At 43.4% G+C, this 18,310-nt stretch overlaps 1 protein-coding gene across 1 annotated transcript; it reads left to right on the top strand.

Moving 5' to 3' along the window:
• Nucleotides 1-9,785: 9,785 nt before the first annotated feature.
• On the top strand, nt 9,786-17,751 carry drd2l (dopamine receptor D2 like). Its single transcript, XM_061081481.1, has 7 exons — nt 9,786-10,139; nt 10,624-10,733; nt 13,134-13,270; nt 15,570-15,787; nt 16,072-16,155; nt 16,268-16,622; nt 17,427-17,751. The coding sequence occupies exons 1-7, from the start codon at nt 9,786-9,788 to the stop codon at nt 17,621-17,623; spliced, it is 1,455 nt and encodes a 484-aa protein (XP_060937464.1). The 3' UTR covers nt 17,624-17,751.
• The last annotated feature ends 559 nt before the right edge of the window (nt 17,752-18,310 follow it).

Raw genomic sequence — 18,310 nt, 5'->3', positions numbered from 1 at the left:
CAGCCTTCTTTTATTTTGAAAGACAGACACGAGATTTAAAATTTTCATCAACTATGAAAAGCTTTTTCCTCAGAAGTCGAAATTGAGATGCTTTGGCTTCACTTTTGCGAAGCTGCCATGTCATCCATCTTTACATCCATGTACCAGCCTATATTTAGTATCATTTATCGTTGGTATATCTAAAGGTATAAATAGATCATACTCTGTATAGTGGTGTATACGTTAAGGTATAGTAATATACTAATATATAGGCCTTTATAATTCATCTTTAGGTATGATGCTCTGTATGGTGTTGTATACATAATAATATACTATTGTAGACTATATATTATCTACAGTATAATAAGTTATATCTTTAATATACCTCAAAGTATGATAGTATGTATAGTATGTCTTTAATGGGCTACACCCTTTAGTGTAGGTGTATACAGGCTACCTGGAGGTATACTAGCCACGCCCCCAATATCAACCTCAGCCAATAGCGGCAGAGTATGTTGCCGCTGCACCAATAACTGACTTGCCGAGTTTTGTGCGTAAAATAAGCGTAAAACTCCACCTCTCCTCTTCCTCCTCTTCCTCCTTCTCCTCCCATCTTCACCTCTTCCTCCTCTCCTCTCCTCCTCCTCTCATCCTCTTCTCTTCCTCTCCGATTCCTCCTCTCCCCTCCTCACTCCTCCTCCCTTCTTCACTTTCCTGTTCACCTATCCTCCTCCTCTCCTCCTCTCTTCTCTTCTTCTCACCTCTCCTCCTCTTCCTCCTCTCTCCTCCTCCTCACTCCTCCTCCCACCTTCACTTCTTCCTGCTTACCTCTCTTCACCTCTCCTCTTCCTCCTTCCTCCTCCTCCAATCTTCACTTCTTCCTGCTCACCTCTCCTCCTCCTCCACTCCTCCTCCTCTCCTCCTCTCCTCCTCTCCTCTCCTCCTCTCCTCCTCTCCTCCTCTCCTCCTCCTCCTCCTCCTCCTCCTCACCTCCAGCTGTTCCCATCCTCCTCCTCCTCCTCCGCCTCCTCTGTCTGACTCCCAGCGCACTGACCCGGGCTCTGTCCGCGGGAGAGGAGGTGAACTATGTGACGGAGCTGCGGAGCCTCGGTGATGCTCTGTGTGTGATCAGACTTGTGTGTGTGTGTGTGTGTGTGTGTGTGAATCTGTGTTTGTGTACACGGACCATGTGTTTCTGTTGGCTCTCTGTTGGAGGGACCTTCGGCCGGATGCTGCAGCCCGGCCGCCCGGTGATGCTGCGAGGAGAGCGGATCTGAGTGAGCAGCTGCAGGGGGGGGGGAGACCCACCCACCACACCCAGGGTGAGGGATTCAAACCATTATTTCTACATCTCAGCCTCTGTCTATTGAGATCTGACTCCATCAACTGCATTCGACTTGTTGCTGCTGTAGTAAGTGTTTTTTTTTTTTACTTTCCTCAGGTCAAAATGTGCATTTGAATCCAAAACGAAAATCTTGTAAATTGGATTCTTAAATGGCAGCTTTTAAAAAGAGTTATCAGGGTCAAATGTCAAGAATAAAAACGTGTGTATGGGCTTTATTTAAGCTCTAATTACAGATTCTGCTTCAGTGTGAATCTACCATACACTAGAAAGCAGGAGAATCAAAGAAGTCCTGTGGAAGTTGGGATTTCATTCTTCACCCTGGTCTGTTTATATGCACTTCAGATATTTTCCCTTCTGCACAAACATCCACACATGACTCTTTTAAGGGTTTTTTCTGTGTTGTATACAGTGGTGGGAAGTAACGAAGTAGAAATACTTTGTTACTGTACTTAAGTAGATTTTTCACATATCTGTACTTTACTTGAGTATTTATTTTCCTGACGACTTTTTACTTTTACTTGTTACATTTGAACAAAAATATGTGTACTTTCTACTTCTTACATTCTCAAACTGGCTCGTTACTTGAGCGGCAAAGGTTGACGCAGCACGCCTCTACGCACCTCTCTCTCTCTCTCTCTCTCTCTCTCTCTCTCTCTCTCTCTCTCTCTCTCTCTCTCTCTCTCTCTCATCTAGGGTTCAAAATTTGTAAAATTATACATTACATACATTATATTCATATTGTTGTTATAATTTTTCAGTCAGTTGAGATAAATCTTGAGGAGAAACATTTTGGTTTGTTTTGTGTCTGTATAGGCCTACTATAAAAAGCACTTTGCATTTTTAATTTTGGTACTTGTACTTTTACTTTTGATACTTAAGTAAATTTCAACACCAGATACTTTTGATACTTAAGTACTTTTAATATGAGCTACTTTAAGACTTTTACTCAAGTCATTTTCTGACGGGTGACTTTCACTTTTACCGAAGTCACTTTCAGGTAAGATATCTGTACTTTTACTCAAGTATGGCTTTCAAGTACTTTATACACCACTGGTTGTATTTTTTTTTTAATGTGCATTACATGGTTTTTCTAACATGACGACGCCTCAATGTGATCGAATCATTTGGAATCCATAAACAGAGAGATATACCCTTTTATGAAGTTCTCTTTGTGATTCTCTCCGGTGGCAAAGCAGCATCGTGTTGACGCGTTTTCTCAGAAGTGAAGAATCTCAGTCTGAGGAAACACTTTCTGAAGCGTCAGATCTAGAAAGGTCAAAGAAGCTTATTTGGCAGCGAGACATTTGGTTAGATGTGTAAATGGCAGCCAGCTGTGATAACGATTTCCTCATCCTCCTGTCATCTTGCCACTTTGATGGTCGATGTGTGATCGTGTTTTTAGTTCTCCTGTAATTTCACGCACACATCTCTCGGAGCTGACTTCCAAACAGCAGCTTGCTAGTGTTCTTGAATAAAAGATGGGAGTCGATGCAAAATTGCTTCTTGAATAAAAGATGTCGGTTTGTAGAATCGCCTCCGGGTTGAGGTCTCCTCATGTGACTCTGTGCTGAGGTTATTCCCTTTAGTTAACAGATCCAGCCGGATGTCACATAAAAAAAGTAAAAGTCCAGCGAGAGCATCTTTGTTTTCCTCTCTGGCTCATTTCACCTCTTTGGCGGGAGAGCTGATGTTTTATTGATTATCGTCCGTCTCAATATTTTTCACTTGATCGTTACCAGAAAGAGGCACATCTTTCTGGTAAAAATCCTCTTCATCTGGCCTCCCCTGTCTGTCATGATTTGAAGGACATGACCTTTTCTTTCCCTCTCTCCTCTCACTCCATCATAATTGGTGCCATGGCAGCGTGTGGGCAGCTGATTGAGTGTACAAGGAATATGAAGTTTCAAAGCTGCACAGACTTATGTGTGAACAGCTGCTTCTCATCCAAATCTGTGTTGGGGTGTTTTCCTCTTGACAAGTGAACAAACAAACCCGCATGTGTCTTTCCCGACTTTAGTTGTTGCTCTAAAAAGCTTCTTTTGGAGGAAAAATAAGAAATCGTGTGAATGATCCTGTGTTTTATGGCTCAAGTTCACTGTCCTGCAATTTTCTATTTGTCTGCTGAAGTTACTGCACGACTGCTCGTTAAAATAGCATCGGACAAAGGAACTCGAGGAGCTGTGGGAGTGACCGAGAGCAGAGGAGAGACAACAGTGAATGTGTTTAGTCCCGATCCCGGCTGGGTTCATTATCCTGCAGCTGAACGGCTGCACAGTCCCACTGGCTGGGACTCGCTCCTGCGTCTCAGTGAAAGGAATGAAATATGTATCGCACATTATGTCGTACGGCTTCAGCACAGCTGGGGCAAAATATGAAGGAGTCCTTTGTGTTGTTGTTTTTTTTCTTCCTGTGGCGTTGGGCAGACGAAGGCCACAGAAAGTAATTGACCTGTCAAGTGTCTCCAGAGAGGAGCTGCAGAGGAGGAACAGGAGATTAGACGAGAGGAGACGGAGACTGGGAGACGGGGACGGACTGGCGTCGGCTGCTGGATGTTATTAAAGGGAGATTAAGGACAGAAAGGCCATCAGACAACTCGAGATTGAAGGAGTGAGGTCAGTTTATAAGAACAAGACTGGAAACCAATGTAATGGAAAAAAAAAATACAAGCTTGTCTCCTGCAGTTAAAATGAGGTAGTGCTGTCTGTTATTCCTCGTAATCCTCCTGTGATGTGCACTTGAATCCAGCAGCACAAAATATGGAAATGGCAAAATGGTTTCCCAGCAAAGACGATGTGTCTCAGGTTGTATTTTTTTTTAAAGTGTGGGACAGAAAAACAAATGATGGACCAGAGGCTCAGCCTGAGGCAGCTGCTGGTGCTGATAATGTAAAGATGGTTAATTGAGTCTCTGTTCGAGGGCAGACGTCGATAATGTATAGAGCAAACATGACTAAAGACAGCTGGTGAACTCATGTTCCCTCACATGACATCAAGCGTAGAAATCGACTAGTATAATACTAAATATTAACAGCGTAGAAGGATATTTGTGTAATGAGATATCTTAAATAAAAGATGTATTCCCTCTGCTAAAGACCTTATGTTTTTTTGGTTTGTTTCTTTTTTTGATATAAAGCAGGATTTTGTAAAAGCTACCGGACAGATTACCACAAACCTTGATGTATGGTTATGGAAGGAGATATGGAAAGAAACACTCATTTCTTTATCGTTGCCAGATATTCTTCCACATTTTCGTTGATTTCTCAGAGAATAATTCATAGACCCCGATGAAAATGATCAGGCATGTTTAGGGGACTGATATTAATAAAATCAAATCTGGATCTAGTGAATTTAAGTGAGGTTTCATAAAGGGACACCTCTATTGAGTGCAATTCTGGTTTGACGTGTGTTTAGACTTTTTAGTTTGGTCCATTTTTCCAATCCACTTACATGGAAGAGGCAGGGTTAATGGGCTATGCTGCAGCCAGCCACCAGGGGGCCACCGACATGTTTTGGCTTCACTTATATCGTCCATCGTTATACACAGGCTTTGGTCTTACACCTTGTTATCTCCGAACATATCTGCTGGTTTATTCTGAATATTAGATCGATGCCTTTACTTTGCAGCTACGTTTTCCTTCTTCCCCCGAGTGATGTTGTGGCTCAGGCTTAAATCTGACTTTGAAGTTCCCGTAATGAATCAGTACAAAGTAGATTGAAGTTATAATGAGCCTCAGAACAGATGCTTCAAACATGCACTGTAACATTTATGCAGCTTGATAAACATCTGGGCTGTTTCCCCTGCTTGTTTGGCCTGTTGCTTGGACACCACAGTTTCCTAAGACCTCGACAGCTGAGCTCAAACGCTCAGATTTAATATTAATAAATTGGATGTCTCCTTTTTTTTTTTACTAAACTGTGGTGAAACAATTAGGTTTTTAACGAGATGTCGGTTCTTCTTGAGAAACGTACCCGCTGATTAATGTTAGTCAAGGAAACCGATCTTCATTCATCAGCTCAATACTTCATCGTTAGTAATCGGACAAGTTTCCAGTCCAGCTGCTTTTTTCTGGCTTTTTTCTCTTCCTGCGTCCCCCCACAGTGATGTTATTGTACAAAAATCTGACCTGAAGAAACACACCTCAGTAAATGAGGTGCAGCTGCAGCACTTGTGCATGTCCACACTTTAAGAGACGTGCAGCTTCGCGTCAGTGGCCATGTGTGAAATTGAATCGTTTTCTCGGGAGCAAGGATCATTGCCCCCCGTTCATGTTGCATTCCTCTAAAAAATCAATAGAAACTGCTCGTGGCGTCGCAATAGTCGTGAAGCAGGACACACACACAACAAGTGTCAGTCAGAGCCAAACTCCTTTAATGATTTATTACTGAAATCTCTCAGTGATCTCACCTTTCGATCTGCTCGCATTTTTCCTCCAGTGATAATTATCTATTTGGTTTGTGTTCACAAAATAAGTTTTAGCATCTCAGCTTCTGTTGAAAGGTGTTTGTTGAATTATTTGACTGATGAATTTTGTGATTCTTAATCAAATTCTTATTAGAATCCTTGAATGCAGCTGGATTCTCATTCAGATGAAGTTTTAAGTTTCTGATCAGTCGCCTCTGACACGATTTTGAGGCTTGAATCCTCCTGGTTTCCATTTCCAGTTTAACCAGTATAGACGTTGGATTCGGCTCAGGTTGCTTAGGTCAGTGTGGAGAGGCTGAGAGCATTGACAGAGATGCAGTGGCTATTTGCTTTTATATTTTATCTGCATTCATAAACATTACATCGAGATTTGTCAAAATGTCGTCTCGACCTAAATCACAAAATGTATCACGGTTTGTGTTTTGTGATGAGAAACATTTGATTTGTCTTGGTTCTTATCCCCAGAGGTTAATTCATTGTCAGACGATAGTCGGTGGGTTCAGAGACTGTTATATGTAAACATTATTAGTTAGTCATTGAGATAAACAGCAGGTGGCACTAAGCTTCCATTCGAGTGATGCTAAAAATATGCAGAAGACAACAGGACAAGAAGGTGAATGGATTGGAAGTGGTTACGGTTTACAGGTGAAGGTTCCTCGTCGATGATCCAGGACTGAATTATTTGATTTTAACCAATGACTGACTTTGCTCCTCGGTGGTTCAGCAATTTCTCCTTAAACAAAAGTTAGTGTTTCAGAGGACGCGCTGCAGACATGTGATGGATTTGACAAACAAAAAAGCTTTTTTCTCAGCGTCACTGAAGTGATTTCGGATGAAAGATGAAGAAGAAAGACAAAGAATCTGTAGTTTTTCAGTAAATCTGAATAAAGCTGTGTTCGTAAAGCTGTCAATTTAAAAAGAACTTCAGTGTAGAAAAGAGATGCTTCAAGCGTGCTTCAGTTTCACTACTTGTTTGTGTTCTTAGATCATTATTTTTGCAGTGAGGCAGTTTCCTGCCGCACACAAACGCACACGTATAAAACAATCTAGTTTTCAAAGAGAAAACAACAAAACATTCCAAAGCTTTCTCTCAGCTCGGGTCCCCGGGGCCATGGCTTCCTTTGCCCGCCCTGTTGCAATAACCCTGATTGCTGCAGTATTTTTATGATACCTGTGTTAAACAAACTGATTTCATAACCTGCACCAACTCCATTGAATTGTCCAAATTATCAGTGTCAGAGTGCAAGCGGCATAGTTTGAGCAAATCGAAGCACAAGCAGGGATTTGAGGGAAAAGGTCTGAAGGTGAAATCCATGAAACCTCCTGGTCCAAGAACATCATTTAATCCATAAACAGACGTCCATGCCCCCAACCCGAGCGGCTGGAAAGGAACTTCTCCATTTCAACACACACCTGCCCCCGACAGTAGCCCGACCACAGTAATGATGTTTTCGTATTCAAGTCGTCCTCTGACTAGAATCAATATCTAACTGTGTGGAATCAATGTTTGTGTCACGAAGGATAATATCTTCTATCAGGTGCTGTGGCCTGTGGTGTTGGGTCAACAGGCGAGGTTGGGTTATTGATTCTTCAGGGCTCAGCTCATCTTGGGTACGTGTTGATTTGCCGCTCAGCTGGTGGGTCGGGGTACGTTGTACTGCCAGGAGACACATGGTGGTGTGTGGGCGGTGCAGGTGGGTGGAGCTGGGGTCTCCGAGAAAGCATTCATGACCTTGACTGATAGGAGAGAAACTGCCAGTCAGCTCTGTCTCAACCTCCAGCTGCTGATAAATATTTAATGCAGTTTTTTGTGTGTGCTATTATCCAGCCTGCTTGTTAGAATGTGTCGGGTGGAGAGATAAGAAGGAGGAAGAACAGATCTCAGGTATTCTCATCATGTCTCCGCTCAGCAGAGTCACACAGAGTCGTTCAGCAGCTGGTGATTTCATGGTAGGTTTCAAGCAGAAGTTAGAAAATGAAGATCGATTGAAAACGATGGATAACATTAGGCTTTTTCATCCAGTCTCGTTTTTCCCTAGTTATTGTCTCCGACTAACTGTGGGAAATGTGCAAATGCTGAAGACGTCCAACACATGTCTTCACTGTGTGTGATCTCAGGCTCTGATCTGGTATTGACATCTGTCCAGATGAGGCCTGTCATGATAATGACCTAATCGACCACGATCATCGATATTGATTGTTGTAGCGACCGGTGTTGGACCACGTCTCCGCCCACCTATCAGAGGGGCAATTGATTCCTGTTTTCCAGAGTCACACCCACAAGCAGTCAATAATCCAATCACAACCCCAGACTACAGTCGGAGAGGATCTTCTGTTTTGCTAAATTACGTCGTAAAGTCATCGTGTCGTTCCAGAGCAGAAGCCTCAAGTCGGCAGGAAATACTCTGGTGGATGTTTATCACCTGTGGAGTTTTTCCTGGAGCTGCCGGCCCTGGTGGAGTTAAAGGGCCGAGGCTGGATTCCAACAATTGACCGAATTCACCACCGACGCTACCGTGACTGGAAGAACCTCGAAACCCCCTATCTTTGAGGGGTTGAGGTGGCCTTGATTTCACTGGAATGAACTGAATTTTGTTTTGCTTGTTGGGGAGACTGAAACTGATTTTCCACCTACACGGATTGAACTTGAAAATGGAGCATTTTGACTTTCAGTTTGGACCATGTCCCATCTGTTAACATGGGGGAGGTGGGATTTATGGCCTATTCTACAGCCAACCACCAGACGGGCATTTCTGATCCTTTGGCTTCCCCTCACTTAGGGAGCTGTAGTTATTAATTATGAACGTAATGATTGACAGCTGCGACTGACTCGTGACTGACTGAGAAACGGCTTCATATGAGCTGCAGGTTAAAAACCGAGTTGAGCTTTAATGTTCCCCGCGGGATAAGCCTTCCAGACAGCAATGAATAATAAATACATGGAGATCACAGTGAAAAAGACGAATAGAAAAACGCAGGGCAAAGCAGCTTTTGGAATATTTAACCACTCGTCTTTATGGAGTGGAGTTTTCCCGTTTTGTTTTATACGCCCACTCTGTTGGCTCTACTCTGCTGATCGACCTTCTCTTGTGGTGACGAGTCAGAGGTAGATAACAGGATTTTTTCCAAAAAAACATGAAAGGAAACGATTGACAAGTTAAAATGTTAAAAGATATAATCCAGACATGTCCTGGGACTAATAAAATGTGGATAATAATCTGTAACTGTGAAAGAATCAGTGAACTTGTTTAAATTAATAAATACAAATAATAGAATTACACAGGTTTGGACAGTTTAGATTATGATATTTAAGAGTGATGTGGAAGTGTCCTCGGTCAGACACTGAACCTCAAATAACCCCCGACGGCCGCTTCATCAGTGTGTGAATGAATGATGGAATGTTGTGTGAAGCTCTTTGAGTTGTCAACAAAACTAGACTGAAAACTGTTTACAAGTAATAATGGATGTAAACAATGGACAGATGAAAATATCTGCTTTGACTTATAATCAGATTTTTCCATGAAAATGTTCCGAAGCAGCGAAAATAAGATTCAGACACTGAGTTGAGACACACTGAAATCAAACTCTTCCTGAAAACAAGCTGTTAGGTTTCATTTTCACCATTTAAACTTGTTTTATTTTTACAGAAGAAGTTTATTCCTCCCTAACTCTGAGTTCAGTCGACTTCTGAGGCCAAAAAGAACCCGTCGAGTTCTAGGAGAACTTTTTTTTTCACTCTGTGGGTGTTTTTGAAATGATGGAGGGACAATGACAGGACACCTGTGGCTTTACGGGTCAGCTGTTGCACTGTTGGTATCAATGCGTCATAGCGTCCTGCGAAATGGTCTCATAAAGACAGATTTCCAGCCGCGGTGCCTCAATAACCTCTTTTCCCTTTCATTGTCCTCTGTTGTCAGGCTCTTCCATCTTTGGGGGATCTATTGTGAGACTAAGTGCACGGTGGGCAGCGAGGGGTCCCAGGGTCCTAATCTTCCTCTTCCTCATCTTCTCCACTGATCATGTCCACTGGAGCCAGACGATGACTTTCCACAATGAGTCAGAAGAGACCTTCCCTCCCTCCTTCCCTCCCTCCTTCTCGGAGTACAACTTCTCCGTCTTTGTCACCCACGACCTCTCGGACTTCCCCACCTCCTCCCCGCTGACCTCCTCCAACTGCACCAGCCCCGAGTCGGCCTCCTCCCCCCCGTACAACTTCTACGCGGTGCTGCTGGTGCTCCTCATCTTCTGCGTGGTGTTCGGCAACGTGCTGGTGTGCGTGGCGGTCTCTCGGGAGCGAGCTCTGCAGACCACCACCAACTACCTCATCGTCTCCCTGGCTGTGTCCGACCTGCTGCTGGCCACGCTGGTCATGCCGTGGGGCGTCTACCTGGAGGTGTGTGTGTATCTGTGTGTGTGTGTGTGTGAAACAGCTAATTTCCAGTGTAATGAACAAATATCTGGCATTTTTGCACAAGAAAACTTTTAGTTAGATAATGTTTTGTTGAAAAAATTGCTAATTATTCTCTTTAATTAATTCATTGATTAGGCTTTAACAATGAGGTCTAATTAGTCATTTAGATACATCATGTATTTATGGTAATAAGACAACTGACAAATCCCGTCTCACAGACCATATAAGGGGGTTCTTGATTAGAAATTAAATCTAAATGAAATTTAATTTAATTTCTTTGTGGCTGCACTACAGAATAACTATGGTCTATCAAGGAAACTGGGTTTAAACCAATGACTGATCCAGTCTAGTTAATATTCACGCTGCTTCATTAGTGTTACAACACTTGAAATTGGATTAAAATGTATAAAATGAGTGAAGAAATTGAAGTCAAACAGGTTGAAAGTGAAACTGTGTTTAATCACAGGTGGTGGGAGAGTGGCACTTCAGCCTCATCCACTGTGACATCCTGCTCACCCTGGACGTCATGATGTGCACGGCCAGTATCCTCAACCTCTGCGCCATCAGCATCGACAGGTGGGTTCTCTCCTCTTTGCTCTCGACACGGAGCCTTTGCTGGGTGCTTTTCACTTTTCTCAACGTGTGATATTCATTAATACCTACCTAGGCTGATTCTCTGTGGAGCTCAGACCTCCACACAGGCCCAACAGTCCGCCTGAATTCAATCGAGCTGCTACACACTCATAAACATGCCTGATTTTGTTTTTGTAGATCCTCTGGGAAATTGGTGAAAACGTCAAAATGCTTTATCTCACAATGTTAAAGAAAATGAATCTGCCCCAACATTTGATGTACAGGGAAATCGTTTGAGTAGTTTTTATGTACAGTAATCTTGCTAACATACAAACAAACAAACAGATGCAGCCGGGAAGCCGGGAAAAAAAACTCCTTGATGGAGGCAATATATCATCTCTATGGCCATTTTTTTATCCCGAATTAAGAAGAGATTGTTTTATGGAATCTCCTCTAACCTCCATATTTATTGGTGCATGCAGTGCTAAACCAAGAGCTAGCCACACAGGTGTCTGCATTCACACACATGCACTCTCACTCTCACACGGGCACGTACACAAACATCCTAAAAAACCCTCTGAGCTGCATCCATCACCTCGGAGCCGCAGGACAGAAGCCAGCAGGTGACGACAGGTTTCCACCGCGTCGCTTACGATGTCCTCTACAGTCGTTAGTGTTCGCTCGGTTCCCACGTAGATCAAGGAGAATATGTTTGATGATTTGGCGTTTGAACTGACGACCTCCTCACCGATTCGAGGGGACGTCACCGGACGCCCAGCGGGCAGGCCATCTGCGGCCGCGTCCTGATTCCTCTGACACATCGAGGCTGCACCACTTTGGTATTCCGGTGTAATAACCTAAGCTGTGACATTTCAAGGTCACAACTTTAATTTGAGGGTAATTGTTCTCTTCATGCACATTCTAGATAGAAATTAACACTATAAATTAACACTAACCCAAATAAAACATAATATTTTATGTAATTACTGTTTAATTAATGATGTTATTATTCTCCTGACCTTTGATTTAATGTCATCATTTCAATAAGATTTCTGTTCGTCCAACACAGTTTATGACCCTGGAAAAGTAGTGAAAATCTCATCAGCCCCTTCAACCTCTGGCTTTTGTTTGCCTTAACAATGGATACAATCAGCTTGTTTGCCCCGGGTCAATTGACTCCACAGTAAACACAAGGTTCTTATCGACTCTGGCTGTGATCGACAGTGACACCTGGGTGAAGTGCTTGCCTTCTTCTTCCTCCTCTTTACTTCGGCAGTCTAGATGCTGACACTGCACCTTTTCTGCCCAACGTTATGAAAAGCATTGAACTTCCAGGCGTTGGGCGCCTCAATTGCCATGAACGTTTTTATACTACAGCGATTTTCATTCTATTGTGCAAGATGGAACAAGACAAGCAGACAGTGAGGAGAAAGAGATTCTGGCACAGCTGTGATGTTGAACATGACGCACCGGGGAAAACCAGGAAGTCAAACTCCTGTACTGGAAATGAGTCGAACACCTTTTTAATGGGTTTAAACAAATCCTTGTTCTATGCGATGTAAACATTACACCTTTTAACCCGTTCGTATTATTAGCATTTAGCTCAAAGCTCCTTAAACATTCCCTTCTAGAGCTGCTAGCCTAACCCGGCCTAATGCTGTTTTGGTTCATGTCTGTCAAGGAAAACCAAACCTGCACAGTTTCTTCTTTGTTAAGATTTGCCGAATTCTTCATTATCAGTGTATCAAACTCAATTGAAGTAAAATGATGAAACATTCTCACTTTGTCCTCTTGGAGTAATATGATGATATCTCTCTTTTTAATGCCAGAAAAGGTTTGTGAGCAAATTCCTTGTCCTGCTCAGTCCCTGTTCCCGAGAGGCTTTCTTATCAGAATCATACAAAATGAATTCAATTACACCATCTCTTCACTGCATGTTCCAAGTTCTGACGCCAGAAGCTACAATTTAACCTATTGAAACCCAAATGTTGTACCTATTATTTTGGGTAGCTTGGGTAGCTGTGTTTTGTCGGTGACCCTCTGCCCACGTCGGGATTTCAGCGTGTCCCTGAAGAAGACTGCTCGCACACACGGCTCTAATTGGTTGTGACTCGCTGACAGTTATATGTTCCGTGTCCTTGAGGCTGTGAAACCGGCAGTGACAGCTTCCGTCTCTCTGAAGGTGAACCGGGAATTTGTTTGTCTGAGCCGCGAGTCAAGTGTTGGAGAGGTTTCTTTAAAATATGTCCCAACATGACAGCGAGATACTGAAGTCTGAAGGTGTGTGTCTGCTCCGTATTGAAGTGTGTGTTCAAATGCAGGGGGCCAGAGTGTGTGGGGGAGGAATGCTGATGTGCTGTCTGCGTGTTTCATCCTCCTCATTGTGTGTGTTTGCGGCTGCAGGTACACAGCGGTGGCCATGCCGCTGCTCTACAACACCAGATACAGCTCCAGGCGCAGGGTGGCGGTGATGATCTCTGTGGTGTGGTTCCTCTCGTTCGCCATCTCCTGCCCCTTACTGTTCGGACTCAACAACACTGGTAACATCTCATCTCCCATGTTCCCACTTACCTGCTAAACCTGATTGGTCCAGAACATGTGAGAGAAATTCAAAACCTAATAGGTGCGACTTGAAGCTCAGAGCGTCGAAGCTGCAGTGACTAGTTGGATATTGAATAATGAGTTAATCAAGTGCTGGTTGTTTCTTGTTTCTGCTGGCCCTGTGATTTGTCCAGTGTGCCCCCCCCCCCCTTTTTATTGCATCGTCAAAGTCAAAGTCGCTTTTATAATCACAGCCTTTAATGTTGAATTAATTTAGAATTGCCACCTAGACCTACATGAGAAGACCTTGTTTTTTTAAGAGAGAAAACATGATTTAATTAAAGAGCCTGTATTTCACTTTCATTAGAGAGCTTAAAAAAACCTTTTCGGCTAATTAAAGCTTTTGCTCTTTGGTCCTTTTTGGCCGGTTTTATTCTCCAATCCATGATATCCTGACAAAAAAGGTCTCGTGTAATGTATGCAAATTGAAAACTAAAGTTTGGGTACTTCGTGGTTTCTCCTCGGCTTTCAACGAGGTTTTAAACTTTGCCTTTCAACTTCTGTCTCTCGATGTGTCATTAAAAAAAGAAAAAGACGCATCTCGCTATCGGAGCACTTTGAGTTTTCTCATGCACAGAAAGCCTTTTGCAGCATCCTGGTCCATCTGTGCCTGAATTAAGATAGAAAACAAAAAAACGTCTGTGTAATCATTCAACTAAACTTAAATAGACAAGCTTGTACTTAAAGATCCATTAACACAGACACACGGAGCAGTCGGGAACATTTCCATATGTTGTGCTCATCGAGCGACAAATGATGTCAGCCCTGAAAACAAGTGGGTTCACGCAATGTTCGATTCGTTTGTTGTTTGGCAAACGGAGCAGCGGTGAACACGCCCGCCGGCTCACCTCGGCCTTAATGGAGGCGGCTGTGAGGAGGGACTTAAGCCGCGAATGCACCTGCATTGAACGAGGAGGAAAACCCTTGTGAGTGAGTGGAAGACGAGAAGCAAAGTGAGAATCCTGCAGCCTCAGTTCAACGCAGCAAGATACCGAACAAAAATGCATATTTCTCTCCTCAGTAATGGCGGTTGCTGGGTTTAACCAGTAGGTGATTTGCAGGGGGAGAGATGGAGATGCCATCGCCTTTAAACTAAAATCACCCCCCTTGATAACCTGTCAATTCTGCCATCCCCTCTCTGCCACCCCCAACATCCTATTAGAGAGTGTGGGTGAGCTGATGTTGCCGAATAAATCGTGGGATCCCCAACTTACTATGAAGAGAACTGATAAACTAATTGCCTGTCTCAGTCAGATTGACCGACAGCAGCAACGGGAGAAAACATCCATAAAGATGTTACTGTCTTCAGAAGACAGGCGGGACTCAGAACTCCGCGCAACTGCTTCTGTTTTGCATATCCAGGCAACAGGCATACAGTCAATCTTCTGGAGATACCCCCCCAAGTAATATTCACACCAGGTTAGAGGAAAATCCGTCCATCTGCGTGCTTAATAAATCATGAAAGAGAATAGTTTAGAATCAACAAATAATTCCCCGATTTCAAAAAGTCATTCTGCACACAGCAGTGGTGTTTACATCTCATCACAGCAACAAAATATCACAACTAAACTAAACTGAATGTTTCTTGAAAGCTACAGTTATGGATTGAACCTCCGTGAAGCAGCTGCTCTGGAGCTTTAGTTTGTTATTTAGTTAAATATGTTCAATATTTCCAATCTCCCCAAAAGGTTGGTTATGGATGGAAAATCCTTGAGGTGTAAATTTGAACTTCTTCAATTCAATAACAACAGGAAACACTCTGTCTGCTGATGAATATCATACGATAAGAGCCTCCAGCCGCCGCTCAATGCATCTTGGGAGGATATTGCTTTCTCAGTTGATGTCTTTGTGAAGTCAAGAATGACCTTAAAGCCTTATTTGTTTTATGAGCTGAGAAAGTAGATTATTTCTACAACAAGGAGAAGGTTACCTGAGTGGAAGTGTAAGGACTAAAACCAGGGGGAGGAGCTAATCTGAGTGACGTATCTTCATTCATGCACAACCTTAAATATTGAAATTACAAATTGGTGTGATGGTTTGTGCTTTACTAGTTCTTGGCTGGGCTTAGGTGTATTTTAAATGTGTTATTTATCGGACAGTGCCCGTCAGCCTTTTCCCCTTCTACTGGTTTTTGACTTTTAAAGTTAACTTGCATTCATTAGAGCAGGATCAGTCCTCTTATTTCTGCTCTTTCCCAAAACTTCACACATTATGAATTCTTCTCCATCTCCCCATTAGCCGACCCAGAAGGCACCACCTGCAGCTTTGCCGACCCGGCCTTCGTGGTGTACTCCTCTGTGGCCTCGTTCTACGTTCCCTTCATCGTCACACTGCTGGTGTATGCGCAGATCTGCGTGGTGCTGCGCAAACGAGGCAGACGCACGGCTCCGTCACGCAGACACGGGCTGCACACGCTGCGCGGCGCTGAGGCAGGAGAGGGTCATCGGCATAGAAAGGTATAATCTGTGACTGGATGTCAATTGAGAACAACTTAATTTAATTAAACATTTCGGATTGAATGAGTTCTCCCTGGTCTACACCACCACTGGTTGTGTTGAAAATCTGTGATGAATTCGTAAAGTAGATTTTTAGTTCTCTTCACTGCAGTCACGTTGAACTGGATTTTGTAGAGAGATGAAAAATCCTATTGACATGTGTATTCTTATCATTTTAAAATCTTTAAATATGGATCTTTGGCATCAAAATCAAATCTTCAGTCTCTTCTCTCCTTCCCTTTCAGAATAAGTGCACACAACCAGAGGATGTGAAGTTATGCACCCTGTTCCTGAGGCCCGCCACAGCCCCCCCACAGCGCAAGAAAGTGGTAAAACAAAATGTTTTTGAACCAAACCGATACACGTGATGCTCTGCTTGCTTCCTGTCTTCTCTGTCCTGCTTCCATTAATGCCCCGTCTCCCTCCCTCTCTGTTCGCCAGACCCTGGTGAAGGAGGTCGTGGTTCACCCCCTCGAAGTGGAGCCGGGTCAGTTCCTGCCACAGATGGGGCAGAGTCTGGCTCCTCCCCCTGCGCCCCAGACCTCCTCCCACTCGGGACGGGCAACCATCTCCCTGTCCATCTCCGTCGGACCTGCCCCGGTTCTCCCTTCAGCCGTGACGCGATCGGGCCTGATGCCTCGTCCCCCAACTCTGGAGGATGGCATGAGGGGGCGTGAGGGATGGAGGGAGCGCAGCGGAGGTAGAGAGAGATGGGGGATCACCAAGGAGAGGGTGAGAGGGAGGCTGTCTCAGCAGAAAGAGAGGAAGGCGACACAGATGCTCGCCATTGTCCTCGGTGAGCGGAGGGAAAGTGTAGAATAACTGAGGACGTGTTCATCTTTAAACACTGTACACATTCTCCCTGCTCTTTCTATCTATCTATCTATCTATCTATCTATCTATCTATCTATCTATCTATCTATCTATCTATCTATCTATCTATCTATCTATCTATCTATCTATCTATCTATCTATCTATCTATCTATCTATCTATCTATCTATCTATCTATCTATCTATCTATCTATCTATCTATCTATCTATCTATCTATCTATCTATCTATCTATCTATCTATCTATCTATCTATCTATCTATCTATCTATCTATCTATCTATCTATCTATCTATCTATCTATCTATCTATCTATCTATCTATCTATCTATCTATCTATCTATTTATCTATCTATCTATCTATCTATCCATCTACTATCCATCCATCCATCCATCCATCCATCCATCCATCCATCCATCCATCCATCCATCCATCCATCCATCCATCCATCCATTCCATCCATCCATCTATCTATCCATCCTTTCAGCCACTATTTACAAATGTCATGAGATTTCAGTAACTATATATTTAGTAGCACTTAAATGCACTTAAATGTCACTTACTTATAGCACTTTTTAGTTTTTCTTTTCTTTAATGCATACACTCGGGGTTGAATGCATTAATTGTAAATCGCTTAAAAGCGTCAGCTAAATGAAATGTAACGTAATGTCATATATGTCCTTGTGTTATTTGTGCCACATACACAAATGTCAGGCTAAAATCACACACTCATGTATACACTCCTCCACTTCCTGTCCTGTTTCCAAGGCGTGTTCGTCATCTGCTGGCTGCCTTTCTTCCTGACCCACGTGCTGAAGGCCCACTGCAGGAGCTGCTGCATCACGCCCTCGCTCTACAGCGCCGTCACCTGGCTGGGATACCTCAACAGCGCCGTCAACCCCATCATCTACACCACGTTCAACATCGAGTTCCGCAAAGCCTTCATCAAGATCCTGCACTGCTGAGAGCCGCCGAGATGAAAGGTGTCAGCACGCAGGGAGAAGGCCTTCGAGACCGGAGTTGAGAGCAAGTGGAGGAGGAGGAAACAGATTGGAATTCACGATAACTTGAGATGATATCAACTTTCTGGGAAATTAAATATAAGAGAAATTTAACCTACAGATCAGGGTAAAGAAACTTCGGAAAGAAACAAACTGCTAGACGGAAAGAAACCGTGTGTGACAAGTAAAAGACAAGAAGCACAAACAAGCTGGGGATATTTCTGGAAGAGACGCCCTGTGTTGTGTACATTGTGTCTGTGCAGAGAAGACGTGAGGACTGAGGAAGTTTCCACATTCATCTGCACGACTCCACATACGTCAGACTCGCTGAGACGCGGCCGTTTTCCCAATGTGCTGGAACGCTCGGCTGCTGTCAGACCCTTCGCTGTCGAATTTTCTTGTTATCTTGACAAACAGCATCTTTTTATTTGTTTGCATGTGGTCGCCTCTCTCTAAAGGACACAAAACTAAAGTCGCAGATTTCATTGTGGACCTTTTCGCTCTGTTTACTTACGTGTAACATTTGGTGTCGTAGATAATACTTTGACTGGTGGGAACAGGGATCGCAGCTGTTGTACAGACCTTTGGTAATAAAGCATTTTATTTTGGTGCTTACCTTGTGTATGTAATCATACATTAAGATTAAATAAA

This window comes from Limanda limanda, chromosome 11, assembly GCF_963576545.1.
Source record: "Limanda limanda chromosome 11, fLimLim1.1, whole genome shotgun sequence".
NCBI classification, from domain to species: domain Eukaryota; kingdom Metazoa; phylum Chordata; class Actinopteri; order Pleuronectiformes; family Pleuronectidae; genus Limanda; species Limanda limanda.
Note: the sequence above shows the minus strand (reverse complement) of the source record. Positions and strands in the feature narration are given on the sequence as shown.

Excerpts from the sequence above, each read along its gene's own strand:
- drd2l (XM_061081481.1), top strand. The coding sequence starts at position 9,786 with ATGACTTTCCACAATGAGTCAGAAGAGACCTTCCCTCCCTCCTTCCCT. Across the intron at positions 10,140-10,623 it reads CGTGGGGCGTCTACCTGGAG|GTGGTGGGAGAGTGGCACTT; the intron begins GTGTGTGTGTAT and ends GTTTAATCACAG. Across the intron at positions 16,623-17,426 it reads GATGCTCGCCATTGTCCTCG|GCGTGTTCGTCATCTGCTGG; the intron begins GTGAGCGGAGGG and ends CCTGTTTCCAAG.